Here is a 17,450-nt window from a genome sequence, read left to right as displayed (position 1 = left end):
ACGTAATGATGTGGCTCCTCTTATCACCCGAGCTGTCGAATAACAAACCGGTTCTCAGCTGGTTCCAAGTTGAACGACTTGTGAACCAGCACCAGCACCAGCACTGGAACCTGGTTTGGTGGAAAAGGGATACCATGCCTTTAAAATTGTAATAACTTATTTTTTGCTGCTTGTAGCACAAGCTCTGCGTAGTCATTACAGCTAATAGCACTCCTCTCCAACCAGTGTCACAGACTGATGCAATTTTTATTGTTCACGAGAGTCACTAAGTTCTTGTTATTGTTTTTTTTTTTTTAAACAAATGTCTGAATATATACATAAAAATAGAGACTAGACAGTGATGGGTGCAGTGTGTGCAGAGCGGTGACTGTGTTGTGGATTGTTAAGTGACTGTTGGAGGTTTCTGGTTCTGTAGGATTGTTGAGATGGTTTAGAGAGCACTGATCATAATTATTCGGGTTTTTCGATTTTATACATTTATTTCTTTTTTTTAAAACTTTATTTATAGTTTAGAAGTTTTTTTTTTTTTTTTAACAAAGACAGAAACAGGACATACAGGAGACAACAAATAACAAACAAACCACTACAACCAATAAAAAAAATGAAAAAAAAGACTGCCAGACAATTCAAAGAAAACAAAAAGCTATTTTGTTCAGACATAGCTGTTGCTAATACCATTATCTCCAGAGGTAAAGTTACATGAATGAGAGAATCCAATCCAACACCGTACTACACAATTACAGTATATAGCTAGATAAGACAGAGTTCCCATAGTTATCAGGTGATATGAAACTGTGTCAAGAAAGGTCCCCACGTTCTCTCAGATGTGTTTTGTGCGTTGGATTTGTGCAGACAGAGCTTTTCCATCTGTATAATGGACAACATTTCTTTCAGCCAGTGCGCAAAACAAGGTGGAGTGGTGGACTTCCACGTCAGAAGAATACGTTTCTTAACCACCACCATTTCTATCTGCAAATCCTTCTGCACGTTGCGTGGTAGCGCAATCGTCATGCTTTTTTTTAGTTAATGATGATTTTCTTTGTAAGAACTGTAATCAACCGAATGCTGCAGTGACATCATCAATATCAGAGACCAGAGGTTGCAGACTGGATGCTCTGTTAGCTGTTTTTTTATTTTTAGCTTCTTATTGGTTGTGATCTCCACAACATTGGGAATCGGGTCAAAAGCGATTCTCCAGTTATTGTTCTTTTAACGGTTATTTTTAATCGAGAGTCAGGAAAGTTGCTCTTTTTGGGAATTCTGTAAAACTTTCACACTCTGGACCAGAAGGTTTCCTCAGCCCGTTTCTTTTGTGGTCCATTGTAGGTTTTGAGGCGTGATTAAGATCAATATCCTCATGTAGAAGGGAAGCACTCTTCATATTTTGGTGTTAATTCCTCCTTTTCTCAGATAAAAGTTCCCATGACCCACAACTAAAATAAAAGTCCAGCTCATGATCGATCCAGCTTGTTGCTTAACTGTCGGAGATGTTATTGTGGAGGAAATGTAGGACATATTTCTTCAACCGAACCATTACTTACTCCCAAAAATACATCAGACTTGTTTAGAAGTCCATTTGCAAACATCTGATGCTGGATGTTGGATTGAAGATAAAGTAAATGTTGGCGTTTCATCAATCTAAGAAGATCACACTTGTGACTTAATCCTGTGCTAATACGCTTACTGGATAAAAGACAGTTTTTACCCACTGTAAAAGCGTCTTATTTGATCTTTAAAGTGATTGAGATGATCAGAGTGATGCCTGCAGCTCACTTTCCTCCTCATGCTGTGGTCTAAGGTGAGGGAGAGGTGTTTGCCTCTGCTGAGGGAGTCCCAGTCCCTCCTGCCTCCACTGGAGGAAATGGAGAAGAACATAACAGGCTTCTACCAGGCCCTGGAGAAGGCCAGCCACATCACCAGCAGCACCGACTCCGACGGGCCAACAGACTTCAAACAGAAGTGCCAGGTAAACCGCATCCGCATGATTACATTTAGTAAAAAAGGAAATAATTATAATTTCTTTTATTCTTTTCTTTTATGTTTCAAAAAATGATAATAAATGCCTGACATATTTAGAATTTATTAAAGGATAGCCCCTTGAGATGTAACTATAACATAACAGAGAAAAAAATAAAAATAAATAAATAGAAAAAAGGACAAAAAATACATAAATAAATTAAAAACATAGGCAATTTGTTTTAAGATGAGAATATACTTAAAACAATGAAAAGAGGTACGAGAACGCAAAAAGAGGAAGATTATTCCAATCTGATGAAGCTTTAAAATAAAATGATCTTTTCCCAACCTCTTTTAAAATTCTAGGAACAAAAAAAAAGGAAAGTTCATATGTCTGAGTGAGTATGGACAGTTATATAAAATCATGAGTTCTTTTAAATATGGAGGACAGTGAAAATAAACACATTTACAAAGGAACTGAAGCCAGTGAAACTGCCGTCTAGATTTGGGTTGAAACCCGTTCAATGAATCAAAAATAAAACAATGATGTTCTGAAAGGACAACGTAACACAAATCTACATAATGAATTAAACAATACAGTCAGAGGTTTAAGATGGGTATTTGTAGTATGAGTTGAGAAATTAACCTTTTTCTGACAGGAAGTGTGAAACAGTTGATTGAACGGTAAAATGAAGCGAAACAGCCATGTGCTTTTTTAACAGTATAATCACATCCCTTGCAGGAGCTGGCGACCTTCACCCACAGCTGCAAGAAGTGCCTGACAGTAATTGAGCGGAACCACCAGAGCATCCAGAAGATAATGAACAGCAGTAAAACGCTGCAGCACATGGACATGGGCCTCCTGCAGAAGAGAGTAGCAGACCTGCAGACCTCCTCACAGGTGAGACTCCTCTCAACCTCTCAACCGCTGCAGGTCCTCTGGACTGACCAGGGGGGCCGTGATGTTTAACGGCTGGTTCGTCTGCCTGTCCAGGGCATGATTAAGGAGTCCACGGAGTGGCGGAAGCACGTGGAGGCGAACAGCAGCCTCATGAAGCGCTTCGATGAGTCACGCCTGGAGCTGGAGAAGGTTCTTAAAATGGCTCAGAGCTGTCTGATGGAGAGAGGCAACCCGGAGGAGCTGCTGAAGAAGCACACGGTAGGAGCTTCATGCAGGATTATTATTTACTTTCTCCTAGATAGGGGGTCGGCAACCCGCGGCTCTTTAGCGCCGCCGTAGTGGCTCCCTGGAGCTTTTTCAAAATTGACCTTTTTTTTTCCTTTTTCTTCTTTTTTTCCTTTTTTTCTCTTTTTTTTCTCTTTTTTTATTTATTTTTTCTCTTTTTCCTATTTTTTAATTTTTTCCTTTTTTTCTCTCTTTTTCTTTTTTTCTTCTTTTTTCTTTTTTTTCTCTTTTTTTCTTTTTCAATTCCTTTTTAATCTCAAAATTTCAACTTTTTTCTCGAAATTTTGACTTTTTTCATGAGATTGTACTTCAACATTAATTTCAACATTCTGACTTTTTTCTCGACATTTCGACTTTTTTCTCCACACTTCGACTTTTTTCTCGAGATTGTACTTGAACATTAATTTCGACATTCTGACTTTTTTCTCAACATTTTGACTTTTTTCTCGACATTTCGACTTTTTTCTCGACATTTCGACTTTTTTCTCCACATTTCGACTTTTTTCTCGACATTTCGACTTTTTTCTTGAAGTGCATAATGAAAAAAAAAAATCTTCCCCCAGTTATAACTAATATAGAAACATGCAGCATGTGTTTCCTTCATTCTAAGGCTTATACAAGACTTTTCATTTTTTGCGGCTCCAGACATATTTGTTTTTGGTCCAATACGGCTCTTTCAACATTTTGGGTTGCCGACCAATGTCATAGATATTTGCTCCTGTACACATGCACACATGCTCCTGTAAGTTTCCTTCTTTCCTCACAATGAAATACATCTAGGTGAAATATTAAGCGTAACACAGGGACAACATTGAAGACATTTGTAAAAAAGGGAAAGATAATTGCAGGAAAGAAGAAGTGCATCAGGATGTTCTGAGATTAGACTTGAAACGTGTTATTTCCTGCAGGAATTCTTCGGGCAGCTCGACCAGCGGGTCCTGAACGCATTCCTGAAGGCCTGCGATGAGCTGACGGATATTCTGCCCGAGCAGGAGCAGCAGTCGCTGCAGGAGACCGTCAGGAAGCTGCACAAACACTGGAAGGTTGCTATAGTTACTCCAGTACATGTAGATGTTTGAACTGCAGATTAAAGTGGCTTTTGTGAATGAAAATTATGACTAAATACTGTTGTCAACGAACCTTTATCACCTGAGGAAAACAAGAGAAAAGCAACAAAAATGCTGGTCATGTGACGATAACGATAATTAAATATATAATGTAATATCGTAGAGGAATGAAAACGAGACTAAAATGTAGATTACAAAGTAAAAACTCTGCTAAAATGTGTCTTCATTTTCGTTGACCAAAACGAGACGAAACGTTCTACCAAAGATCCTTAATGTCCATGTTTTCAGTAGTTTCTCTGGTTTAATGTCCATGTTTTCAGTAGTTTCTCTGGTTTAATGTCCATGTTTTCAGTAGTTTCTCTGGTTTAATGTCCATGTTTTCAGTAGTTTCTCTGGTTTAATGTCCATGTTTTCAGTAGTTTCTCTGGTTTAATGTCCATGTTTTCAGTAGTTTCTCTGGTTTAATGTCCATGTTTTCAGTAGTTTCTCTGGTTTAATGTCCATGTTTTCAGTAGTTTCTCTGGTTTAATGTCCATGTTTTCAGTAGTTTCCTCTGGTTTAATGTCCATGTTTTCAGTAGTTTCTCTGGTTTAATGTCCATGTTTTCAGTAGTTTCTCTGGTTTAATGTCCATGTTTTCAGTAGTTTCTCTGGTTTAATGTCCATGTTTTCAGTAGTTTCTCTGGTTTAATGTCCATGTTTTCAGTAGTTTCTCTGGTTTAATGTCCATGTTTTCAGTAGTTTCTCTGGTTTAATGTCCATGTTTTCAGTAGTTTCTCTGGTTTAATGTCCATGTTTTCAGTAGTTTCTCTGGTTTAATGTCCATGTTTTCAGTAGTTTCCTCTGGTTTAATGTCCATGTTTTCAGTAGTTTCTCTGGTTTAATGTCCATGTTTTCAGTAGTTTCTCTGGTTTAATGTCCATGTTTTCAGTAGTTTCTCTGGTTTAATGTCCATGTTTTCAGTAGTTTCTGGTTTAATGTCCATGTTTTCAGTAGTTTCCTCTGGTTTAATGTCCATGTTTTCAGTAGTTTCTGGTTTAATGTCCATGTTTTCAGTAGTTTCTCTGGTTTAATGTCCATGTTTTCAGTAGTTTCTCTGGTTTAATGTCCATGTTTTCAGTAGTTTCTCTGGTTTAATGTCCATGTTTTCAGTAGTTTCTCTGGTTTAATGTCCATGTTTTCAGTAGTTTCTCTGGTTTAATGTCCATGTTTTCAGTAGTTTCTCTGGTTTAATGTCCATGTTTTCAGTAGTTTCTCTGGTTTAATGTCCATGTTTTCAGTAGTTTCTCTGGTTTAGTTCTGCTGGGTGACGTTAGTCCTCAATCCAGTCGCTGCAGCAGGAATCAGATCCAGAAGATGCAGCTGCAGAGTTAGAGGCTGATGCCGTTAACACAGAGCTCTAGTTAACGTCAATTAAAAACAAAGTTACATAGAGAAACGTGGGGATCTGCTCTGGGGGGGAGAAGAAGAAGAAGAAGATCCATCTTTGGATACACTTTCCTACATAGACGTGGAAAAGAAAACCCGATGTGTCGTCGGAAAAGAAAAAGACGGGGAGAAATGTGGAAAAATAAATATGTTGTAAACTCAAATTAGAGTCTTCTGTATCTGGAATTAATGTATTCTTGAGTCTATAAGGTAACAATAATATAATAATAAGATAACCTTGTTTGAATTGTAAATTGGCTTTGGCTAAATACAATCTTTGACTAAAACTAGACCAAAATGGACAATTCCGACTTAAATGCTCAGACTTTTAGTCGACTGAAACTTGACACGACTAAAAGGAGAATGAACGTGACTAAAATTACTAAAAACGAAAATGATAGCTTGACCCAAAGACTAGACTAAAACTAACATTGAAACAGGCTGACAAAAACAACACTAATGCAGATGCATTAATATGAAATCTTAAAACTGAACTTGTGATATTATTCCGATGCGTAGCTGTCGTTGAGTTGCACTTTCAGCAGATCAGACGAGCGTTTTGAGTTTAAAGCTGCGGTCTTTCCTTCCCCAGGACGTACAGACGGACGCCCCGTTTCACCTGCTGCACCTGAAGGTGGAGGTGGAGAGGAGCAAGCTGACGGCCGCCCTGCAGGAGTGCCAGGCCGAGGTGACCAGGGAGAACCGGCACCTGGCCGGCATCGGCAGCGAGCGGCTCGTCAGGGAGCACCGGGTGAGCATCGTGGGAAAAAACATAATAGCTGGGAGGGAATATGTAAAAAATCATAAAGATTGTGCACTTGGTGACAAGTTTTTGATATTGGCATGGTGTTAGGTTTGGACATAAGGTTTTCAAGCTTTTCCGCGGCACGCCGCTGAGTTTCCTTGATCCCGTCTCCATGATCTGTTGTCAGATCCCGTTTCCTAGGCAACCGGGCAACAGGATGCTCTCCTGATTCAGGACGGTCGAAGGAAGGAAGGAAGGAAGGGAGGAAGGGAGGGAGGAAGGGAGGAAGGAAGGGAAGAGGAAGGAAGGAAGGAAGGAAGGAAGGGAGGAAGGGAGGAAGGAAGGGAAGAGGAAGGAAGGAAGGGAAGAAGGAAGGAAGGTTAAAGGTCAAAACTTTTAAAACCTGAAAGGATTAAGGTCGCATGGTGTTAGTTATGGAAATAAGGTTTTCAAAAACCACTGCAAACAAATTGGGACGGCCCCCTAGTGGCCGGTTTGCAGAAGATTCCCGCTGAAAAGACCAAAGGTCATATCTCAGCTTCTCTTAGTCCTAGATTGTTGTATATTGTCACTTTCTCTACTTCTTTGGTGCTAGGAATTCAATTCTGAGATAAATTTCCTACGACCTGTCCAGGGTGTACCTGCCTCTCGCCTGAAAATTAGCTTGGATAGGCTCCAGCAGACCCCCGTGATCCTGCAAAAGGATATAGCGCAGGGGTCGGCAACCCGCGGCTCCAGAGCCGCATGCGGCTCTTTAGCGTCGCCCTAGTGGCTCCTGGAGCTTTTTCAAAAATGTTTGACCTTTTTTTTCTTTTTTTCCTTTCTTTTTCTTTTTTTCTTCTTTTTTCCTTTTTTTCTATTTTTTCTCTTTTTTTCTCTTTTTTCCTTTTTCTTTTTTTCCTTTTTTCTCTTTTTTTCTTCCTTTTTCCTTTCCTTTTTAATCTCGATATTTCGACTTTTCTCGAAATTTTGACTTTTTTTTCAACATTTCGACTTTTTTTCGACATTTTGACTTTTTTCTCGACATTTCGACTTTTTTCTCGAAATTTTGACTTTTTTCTCGAAATTTTGACTTTTTTTTCGACATTTCGACTTTTTTTCGACATTTCGACTTTTTTTTTCGACATTTCGACTTTTTACTCGAGTGCATAATGAAAAAAAAAAACTTCCCCCAGTTTTAACTAATATAGATACATGTAGCATGTGTTGCCTTCATTCTAAGGCTAATACAAGACTTTTCATATTTTGCGGCTCCAGACATGTTTTTTGTGTTTTTGGTGCAATATGGCTCTTTCAACATTTTGGGTTGCCGACCCCTGATATAGCGGGTATAGATAATGGATGGATGGATGAATCTCTTATTTCAAGGTCATGTTGAAGGTCAAATTTAATTTTCAAGGTCATTTTTTGTGCAAAAATCTCCATATCTCTAGAATTAAGTCACATAGAAAGATTAAATAGGGCTCTAGATCCCTATTTTCACTCCCAAGGAATGCAATTTTCTGTTTATTGGACAGGTCACTATCACTGTAGTGTCAATTTCATTGAGTGAGAACAGTGACTTCATTCATTCATTCATTCATTCATTCATTCAGTCTTAAGATGAACAGAACCTCAGAACTAAGTCACAGTGAAAGAATAGGATTTTATTAAAATAACACACATTTTGAATTTTTTGCAAACCGGCCACTAGGGGGGACATCCCAATTTGTTTGCAGTGGTTTTTGAAAACCTTATGTCCAAACCTAACACCATGCCAATATCAAAAACTTGTCACCAAGTGCACGATTTTCATGAATTCCCTCCCAGCTATAAAACGAGGCTGTTCCCGACGTCAGTGTGTCACCTTCACCTTCGTCTCGTCTAATCGCTCCTCAGGCTTTCTTCCGGGAGAAGGGCCCTCAGTCCCTGTGTGAGAAGAGGCTGCAGATGATAGAAGAGCACTGCCAGAAACTGCCCGAGGGCGACCCGGCGCTCCGGACCCTCGACGCCGCCAGGAAGGAGTTTGCTGATGTCCAGGAGGAGATCGAGGGAACGCACCAGAAGCTCATGCAGCACCCCGACAAGTGGAAGGAGTACAACAAAAGGTGCAGCAGCTTTAAGAAATGCCCCCACCGAGACCCTCCTGCAGGGACTCTGACGTGTTTTCTGTGTTTTCTTGACTTCAGACCAGCAACTGCTGCAATAATAATAACAGATTCTGCTTTTATTGCCACAAATTCTTTACATGCCTGAAGTTATTTTGCTCAGATTCTCTCCCTCATGTGAGACAGAGAGGAGTTGTAAGGAGGGTTTCTCTCAGTTGGCAGTACAAATGTTTCTCTAGATCAGTAGTTCTCAACCTTTTTGGGATCTTAGACCCCCTGCGATTTTTGTGATCAACTCTTAGGACCCCGTTGGCTCAGAGTCTGCTACGTTTAGAATAAGCGGCCCTTTTTTTTTAATACGAGCCATCATCGTCTACTTCTTTTCTTCTTATTTGTGTTGCTGTGCTTATTGTGTTTTTCTTTGCTTTTGTTTTTTAACATTATTGTAATTTCTTTCGAAAGTTAATGAGCATTCCCCCAAAAGCATTTTAAAGGTATTGTGACATCATTTTTAACATGCTTTTAACACTATTAAAAGTCTTGGCCAACATCCCTCAAATGTGTCTAAAAGAGTGTAACAAGAAAAACTTCACTCTTAGTACTCTTTTCCTGGCTTTTTATTACAGTGTTTTTTTGCGCCGTGAAAAATGCTTCCTTTCCCCCTTTCCTGTCAATCATTGCTCCGCTCCTCCTCCAAACCTCCTCCTCCTCCAGCCATACGCTCACAGCGGCGTCGGAGCGACAGGCGAAGCATGCACGGAAGAGCAGCAGGGAGAACCACAGCAAACAATCATAAAAATAAAGGCATGCAAGCAGCACTGTCCCCTTATCTTAAGTCCAGTCAGTGGCCGCGGGTCTTCTTAGCAGTTTTCCTCCGGTGATTAGAACAAAAGACGCTCTAAACAGCTCCGTGTTAAGCCTCATTTATGGTTCCGCGTTAAATCGACGCAGAGCCTACGCCGTAGGTTCTGCGTCGGTGTAACGCGGAACCATAAATCAGCCTTTATGGTGCGCTGGAGAGGAGGCAGGGAGCTGGGTGGAGGGGGCGGTGATTTAGCGGGCCGTTACGTAACGGCCCGCCACCAAACCACATGCGCCGTTTTTGCACAGTTATGCGGAAAATCCCAGAAAGCACACAATACACTGAATGTTAAAAGTTCGTTGTTTTTTGGGTGTAATTGATGTCAAGACACCCAACAAAACACAAAAAATCAAGAAAAATTTGTTTTTCATGTCACAATCCCTTTAAAGAAATGAATGGCGTGTATGCCCACTGAAACGCTGGGGGCTCTTAATTTGAAAAGGATGTTGATCGTGTTACATTTGCATTAACAGTGTCGGATGCAAGATTTCTTATTAAAATACAATAAATTACACTTGTAAAGAGTAAAAGAAGGTCATGTATTTTAGGTGGATAAAGGTCTCGGTCACATTTGAGTAAAATAATAATCTATTTCTATAAATGTCAGAGGATCTTTTTTAGAAATATATATTTTATCACGGACCCTTTGCAATTACACCCCGGACCACTAGGGGTTCACGGACCGCTGGTTGGGAATAACTCTAGATCACAAACTACAACTTGTGCTTTAATTTGATTTGATTTGATTTGATTTGATCTTTATTCATCTTGAACAAAACAATAAAATAAAAAAAAAAACACCATGCATCAACAACAATAAAACACAACCAGTTTTGTTCAAGAAGGGACAGGAAGAAGCAAATGCTTATCTAGTCCGGCCCCTTCTTGCAATATAAGAATATCCAATATATAAAAGAATAAAAATAGCAATAACAATAATAATACTAACTAGAAAATTTCATGAAATTTTGATATGGGCATGCCCTACCGCCCATTCGACCCCTCTTGCTGCTTTGGTTTGGGGCTGTAGTGGTTGTGTTTGGGGTGGTTCTATGTCAGTTTGAGGTGTTTACGCTTGTATTGCATTCATTCCTGTGCTCCCAATAGTTAAAAATGGGGCGCGCTTTTTGGCGTCTAGCGCCCCCCACGGTGACACTTTTGACTGAAAAAAGTAATGCCCATCGAGGCAACATGGAGACGCATCTAACGATGTATGCCATGCATCGGTGCACGTTGCGGTTCAGGCTACATGATAGACAATGACAATGGATAGGTTTTTTTTTTCACTGTGGTAAAAAATCCCATCCGAATGAATGGGGCCATTTGGCATGGATTTTGACATAAAATTTCCTTAAATCCCAGCTTCATGAAATTTGAATATGTTGACGGCCACAGCGTGCCGAGTCGGGGAACATTTGTACGATGTCTCTACGATAATCTGTCGCCTAGCAACAAGCGTCCAAAGTCAAATGGAAATTTAAAAAAAAAATGAAAGGTCAATATTGCAAAAATTTTAATAATTGGCATAATGAGCTTGTACGGCCCGTTAGTGCCAATCGGGCCGAGTGTTTGAAAGTTTGAACGATGTCTCTACGGTAAAGTTCGACCGAGCAATAAGCGTCTGAATTTTTGCCTTTTTTTTTGCTTTATGGCATCTAGCGTTGCCACGGTAACACTTTTGACTGAGAAAAGTAATGCCCATCGAGGCACGATGGAGACGCATCCAACGATATATGCCATGCATGGGTGCACGTTCCGGTTCGGGCAGCATTAACAGATTGTTTATTCACATGGTCCCCCATACAAATGCATTGGTTTTTGTTGCCATGGTAACAAGCCCCATAGGATAGAATGGGACAATTTGGCTTTAATATCTCAAAAGCTGTAAAAGACAGCGTAATGAGACCTCAGTATGTTGTAGTCCACATGAAGCTGAGTCTTTTAACGTTGGAACCAAGTCTCTGCGATACCGCGTTGCCGCGCAACAAGCATCCGAAGTTCCGTTAGCATCAAAATGAACAATGTGGAATATCTCAAAAACCGTAATAGCAAGCATGACGAGACTAAAATATGTTGCAGTACAAAGCGTCCCGGGTTGGTCAATGTTGTAATGATGTCTGTACGATAAACCGTTGCCTAGCAACAAGCGTCCAAAATAAAAGTGATTTTTTTTTTAAATTGAAAGTTAAATATCGCAAAAACCGTAATAACTAGCATGATGAAGTTGTATGGTCCTTTAAAGACTATCGGGCCGAGTGTTTCAAAGTTTGAACGATGTCTCTACGATAAAGTTCGGCCGAGCAATAAGCGCGGGAATTTTCGCCTTTTTTTTTGCTTTTTGGAAACTAGCGTTGCCACGGTAACCCCTATTACGGAGAAAAGTAATGCCCATCGAGGCAAGATGGAGACGCATCCAACGATGTATGGCATGCATGGGTGCACGTTGCGGTTCGGGCCGCATTAACGGACGAAAAAAAGTGCGGAATAAGAATAATAATAATAATAAGAAAAGGGAAACCTTTCTAGATACTAATTTAACGCCTTCATTTTTCAGGTTTTCTCGGCCGTGTTTCATTTTTTGGGGATTTTTTTTTTCCACAACAGAGCGGGGTCATGCTTTACACCCGCTGGTGTGCAGTGGGACCTTTGCGACTTTAGCATGTTAGCGAAACGCTAGCAACATTGCCTTTTGGGCCATTCTGGACGATTGCAATATGGTCATGCCACTACTTGGCATGCCCATAATAACAACAATAATACGTATATACCCTTCTTGACATATAAAAGTATATCAATATAAAAGTAATTAAAAGACAAGTGAGTCAATAATAAAAGTAGCTAAAAAGAAAGAAAAGCATCATGCAGAGAAGAAAAAAAGACAATGAAAAAAAATAAAATAAAAAATCCTGGTCATTATAACATCAACTTTTGGTAGTTCAGTATGAGAATCTGCTTATAGCAGCGTTTGAATAGCCTGATGTTCTTGCAGACCTTCACACTTTCATCAAGGTTGTTCCAGAGTGTTATACCATACACTGAAATGCACATCTTTTTCAATGTAGTATGAGCCATTGTCTGTTTAAAAGTGTGTTTATTCCGTAAATCATGAATACCATCTGTTTTCCTAAATAACGTTTGGATGTTTCCAGGTAAACTATTATTCCAGGCTTTAAACATGGTCTGTGCCGTTTTGAATTTCACCAAATCTGGAAACTTGAGCAAATAAGAATTTAAAAACAAATTATTCGTATGATCTAGGTATCCCGCTCCGTTTATTATTTAAAGCTGAGATTTCTCAATTACTAATCTGTGTCGGTTTTATCCATCCAAGTCCTTAAAACTTTGTCATAAAATTAGATTTTAAACTATTTTTAAATGTTAAAACACTTTTTTTTTTTAAACTTTAATTTTTATTGAAATTTTTCAAAAGAACAAACAAACAAACAAAACAATTACAACAGTTGCGGCTACATGTGTCTATTATTAAATTACAATAGATCCAAGAGAGAGATATATGAATAAGACAGATTTCAAGTATTCCCCACTGTGTCCCATCGGGTCCATTTCTCCCATTTAGTCAAAGAGACATTTTCCTTCATTCTAAGTCTATATGTCATTCTCTCCATGTTATGGACTTCTCTAGTGATTTCTACCCATTCATTCACAGCTGGTGGTTCAACCTTATACCATATTCTTGTTATTGTTTTTTTACATGTGACCAGTAGTATTTTTATTAAATATCTGTCTTTGACCAGGACATAATGATTCAAGTTCCCAAGGTACATAACACTACATTCTTTAGGTATTTCATAACCCAGGATGTTCTTAATTATATCGTGTACGTTTTCCCAAAATGAAAAAAATGTGTGTATGATTCGCTTCCCTTTCACCACATAAACGCCAACACGAGTGCTGGGAACATGTTTGTTTACTTTTTAATTTGGGAGTGATGAAAAAGCGGGTTAGGTTTTGCCACCCGAATTCTCGCCATATTCTCGAATTTGTAGTTGTGTGTTGTATTTCACACATACTCTGCCACTCCTCTACAGTAATGGTAGTCTTCAGTTCATTCTCCCACTTCTCCTTAATGTACAGTAGGGGTGTCACGGTACACACAAGTCACGGTTCGGTACGTACCTCGGTACAGGGGTCACGGTTCGGTACGGGTTCGGTACGGGTTCGGTACAACGGGAAAAAAAATACAAAAAGTCCCAAATGTATAAGACGAGTTTTTTCTTCCTTTATTTTGATCATAGCATTTGAAAGTTAAAGTTGTTCAATTGGCTACAAAACTAAAAAGCATCTCTTATTAAAGTGTAAAATAAATAGAATAAAACATTTAACTTGTGCATAAGTGTTTTTAATTTTACCACGGACTGGTTTATGTGAGCGCGGATGGGACATTGTAACGAGGCTCGAGCACTTTTAATAAATACTTGAACCCGGGCTCCTCTACTGCTGCACATGGGCAGAGCCGTCTGGGGGCGGAGCATTCTCCATGGGCCCTTATGATAGTCATTTTAACGTTCAACAACATCATCCTACCCATCAAACTACATTTATTCTCACTTTTAGTGAGCCACACACACACACACACACACACACACACACACACACACACACACACACACACACACACACACACACACACACGCCTGACAGCTGTCAATCACACGACTCTGAAAACTCAGATAGTCACGGATTGGCTCAGTTCCATCTTTAATACAATTTAAATACAAAAAAAACATAACTGGTCTAAATTACACAATCTATTTAGATAGATATAGACACAGCGGTCTATTAACATAATTTCTGAGCTCTATAACAGAGAATAGACTCGGCGGTCTCGTTGACAACAACACAAAGCTCATTCAAATAGGCAGCTGGTCAAGAAACTGATAAATAAATTATTTATGAAGGTTACACTCACTCACCAACGGTAGTTGACTCTTCCATAACCCAAAATAATCCAGGTAACGTGGAAAACGGGGTAACATTCAAAACTTTGTACAAATTTAGTCCTCTTTTAAACGCTAATCTCCTTCACTGTGACTGTTAAGGCTGATTTATGGTACCGCGTTACACCAACGCAGCGCCTACGGCGAAGGTTGCGCGTATGCGCGTAACCTCGCCGTAGACTGCGCCGTACCCTACGGCGTATGCTCTGCGTCGATTTAACGCAGAACCATAAATCAGGCTTTACAGCCGACCCGCTTTGGCTTGCGGCCGTGATGCGTTCAGGACAGTTGTAAATTAAGAATTAGAACATTTTATCGTTATTATAGCCTACAATTTATGATGATATATGAATTGCACATATATTTATTGATATGCACAGACTATCACACATTTAGGTCTGTAATGGACCGTGACTGTTGATATTTATAAGGGGAAAAAAAACGATGATTGATTTTTTTTAATTTTTTTTTAACTCAGTCAGACGTATTCGCCGTATGACTGCGTGCACCGAACCGTGACCCCCGTACCGTGACGGGACGGGACGAATACAAATACCGTTACACCCCTAATGTACAGAGTGGAGAAATCTTCTGAATCTCTTAAGTTTTGGTACAACACTGAAACTGCTTTCAGTTTGGTTCCATTGTATGTCTTGATCATTACATCAAGTACACCATTTAGGTTTTTTACAGATTGTATGTCCTTTATAAAGTAGTCACGTAGCTGTAGAAATCTGAAGTGGTCTCTATTTTCAAGGCCATAGTCCATTTTCAGCTCCTGGAAGCTCATTATGTGTCCATTCTTCATTAATTTACACATTGCTGTGAGCCCTTTCCTTACTCCAGTCTCTGAAGTTGAAGTCATTTACACCCGGCTTAAAGCCGTCATCATAAGCAAACCAGCTCAACAATTTCACATCTCTTTCTAATTTGTGCTGTCTGACGTAGTAAAACCAGATATTCAGTGTGTGTAGAGTTATTGGGTCCATCCCTTCTTGTAGTGACTTCATTAGTTTTAGATTGCCAATCAGGGCCTGGATTGGTGTATCTGTCACCACCTTCTCAATATCTTTCCACTTTGCATTATAGTCCTTGTCACACCACATAATGATTGGTCTTAATTGTGCTGCACGGTAATAATTATTTAATTTCAGAAGTCCCATGCCTCCTTTTTCTTTTCCCAATTGTAGTGAAGAATATTTTATCCGTGGTCTTTTACCATTCCATATGAATCTGGATATCATTTTATCCCAAATTTTAAACTTTTCCTGTGGGATCTTAAAGGTATTGTGACATCATTTTTAACATGCTTTTAACACTATTAAAAGTCTTGGCCAACATCCCTCAAATGTGTCTAAAAGAGTGTAACAAGAAAAACTTCACTCTAGTACTCCATTCCTGGCTTTTTATGACAGTGTTTTTTTGCGCTGTGAAAAACGCTTCCTTTCCCCCTTTCCTGTCAATCATTGCTCCGCTCCTCCTCCAAACCTCCTCCTCCTCCAGCCATACGCTCACAGCGGCGTCGGAGAGTTAAGCCGGGAGCGACAGGCGAAGCATGCACGGAAAAGCAGGAGGGCGAACCACAGCAACAACAATCATAAAAACAATCATAAAAATAAAGGCATGCAAGCAGCAGTGTCCCCTTATCTTAAGTCCAGTCAGTGGCCGCGGGTCTTCTTAGCAGTTTTCCTCCGGTGATTAGAACAAAAGAGGCTCTAAACAGCTCCGTGTTAAGCCTGATTTATGGTTCCGCGTTAAATCGACGCAGAGCCTACGCCGTAGGGTTCAGCGTACGGTGCGCGTCGCCGCGTAACCCTACGCCGTAGGCTCTGCGTCGGTGTAACGCGGAACCATAAATCAGCCTTTATGGTGCGCTGGAGAGGAGAGGAGGCAGGGAGCTGGGTGGAGGGGGCGGTGATTTAGCGGGCCGTTACGTAACGACCCGCCAGCAAACCACATGCGCCGTTTTTGCACAGTTATGCGGAAAATCCCAGAAAGCACACAATACACTGAATGTTAAAAGTTCGTTGTTTTTTGGGTGTAATTGATGTCAAGACACCCAACAAAACACAAAAAATCAAGAAAAATGTGTTTTTCATGTCACAATCCCTTTAACAGGCAGAGAGAGAAAGTTGTAAAGTAGTCTAGGAAAAATGTTTATTTTAATTACTTCAAATGTTAAAACACTTTTAACAAGAAGCTTCTTGGTGTCCTTTTTGAATTTTAATCTCCTCGATTGTGTGAACCAGGTACGCCGAACTTTCCTGCTGGCTGATATCGAAGGAGAGCCAGCTGAGGCTGCTGAGAACCCGGGCCAGCGACCCCAGGAAGTACGGCCAGGTGAAGTCCACCATCACGGTGAGTCGAGGCGTCGCTGCTCCCCGCCGTCTCTGCCGTCAGTAGACGACACAAAAAAAAACACTTTTACTTTCCTTATAGGAGCTGAGGAACGATGCAGAGCTGCAGGAGGGGAACCTGGGCTGGCTGAAAGCTCGTATGGCCACGCTGATGGAGATCTGCTCCGACAGCGATGCCCAGCGGCACGGCAGTGCGCTGAGAAAGCTCTCCTCCGATTTCAAAGGTCTCCTGGCTTCGCTCTCAGAGGTTGGTGTCGTTCTCACGTTGATGTAAGATGCCAGACGCAGTTCTGTCTGCTGATCCGCGGCCACACCACTGAGGTTCTTTGATCCCGTCTCCAGGATCTGTTGTCAGATCCCGTTTCCTAGGCAACCAGGCAACAAGATGCTCTCCTGATTCAGGACGGTCAAATCATTTGATCAGCAAACGACTTTAACCCTTGTGCTGTCTTCGCCTCAAGGAAGGAGGAAGAGAAGAAGGAAGGAAAGAAGGAAGGAAGGATGAAAAGAAGGAAAGAAGGAAGGAAGGAAGGAAATAAGGAAGGAAGAAGGAAAGAAAGAAGGAAGGGAAGAAGGAAGGAAAGAAGGATGGAAGGGAGGAAGGAAGGAAGAATGGAAGGAAGGAAGGGAGGGAAGAAGGAAGGGAGGGAAGAAGGAAGGGAGAAAACAAGGAAGGGAGAGAAGAGGAAGGAAGGAGGGAAGGAAGGGAGGAAGGGAGGGAAGAAGGAAGGGAGAAAACAGGGAAGGGAGTGAAGAGGAAGGAAGGAAGGGAGAAAACAGGGAAGGGAGTGAAGAGGAAGGAAGG

General features: G+C 40.5%; 1 protein-coding gene across 1 annotated transcript in view; it reads left to right on the top strand.

The window, feature by feature from the left end:
• Positions 1-17,450, top strand: part of syne1b (spectrin repeat containing, nuclear envelope 1b) — a 191,224-nt gene that overhangs the window by 18,971 nt on the left and 154,803 nt on the right. Inside the window, exons 17-24 of the mRNA XM_061743971.1 lie at positions 1,799-1,966; positions 2,699-2,857; positions 2,951-3,115; positions 4,051-4,185; positions 6,229-6,387; positions 8,260-8,468; positions 16,538-16,646; positions 16,728-16,892. Coding sequence (XP_061599955.1) covers positions 1,799-1,966; positions 2,699-2,857; positions 2,951-3,115; positions 4,051-4,185; positions 6,229-6,387; positions 8,260-8,468; positions 16,538-16,646; positions 16,728-16,892 — 1,269 coding nt within the window. The remainder of the gene's footprint in view (positions 1-1,798; positions 1,967-2,698; positions 2,858-2,950; positions 3,116-4,050; positions 4,186-6,228; positions 6,388-8,259; positions 8,469-16,537; positions 16,647-16,727; positions 16,893-17,450) is intronic.

This window comes from Cololabis saira, chromosome 16 (assembly GCF_033807715.1).
Source record: "Cololabis saira isolate AMF1-May2022 chromosome 16, fColSai1.1, whole genome shotgun sequence".
NCBI classification, from domain to species: domain Eukaryota; kingdom Metazoa; phylum Chordata; class Actinopteri; order Beloniformes; family Belonidae; genus Cololabis; species Cololabis saira.
The sequence above is the reverse complement of the archived record's forward strand: the minus strand, read 5'-3'. Positions and strand labels throughout refer to the sequence as shown.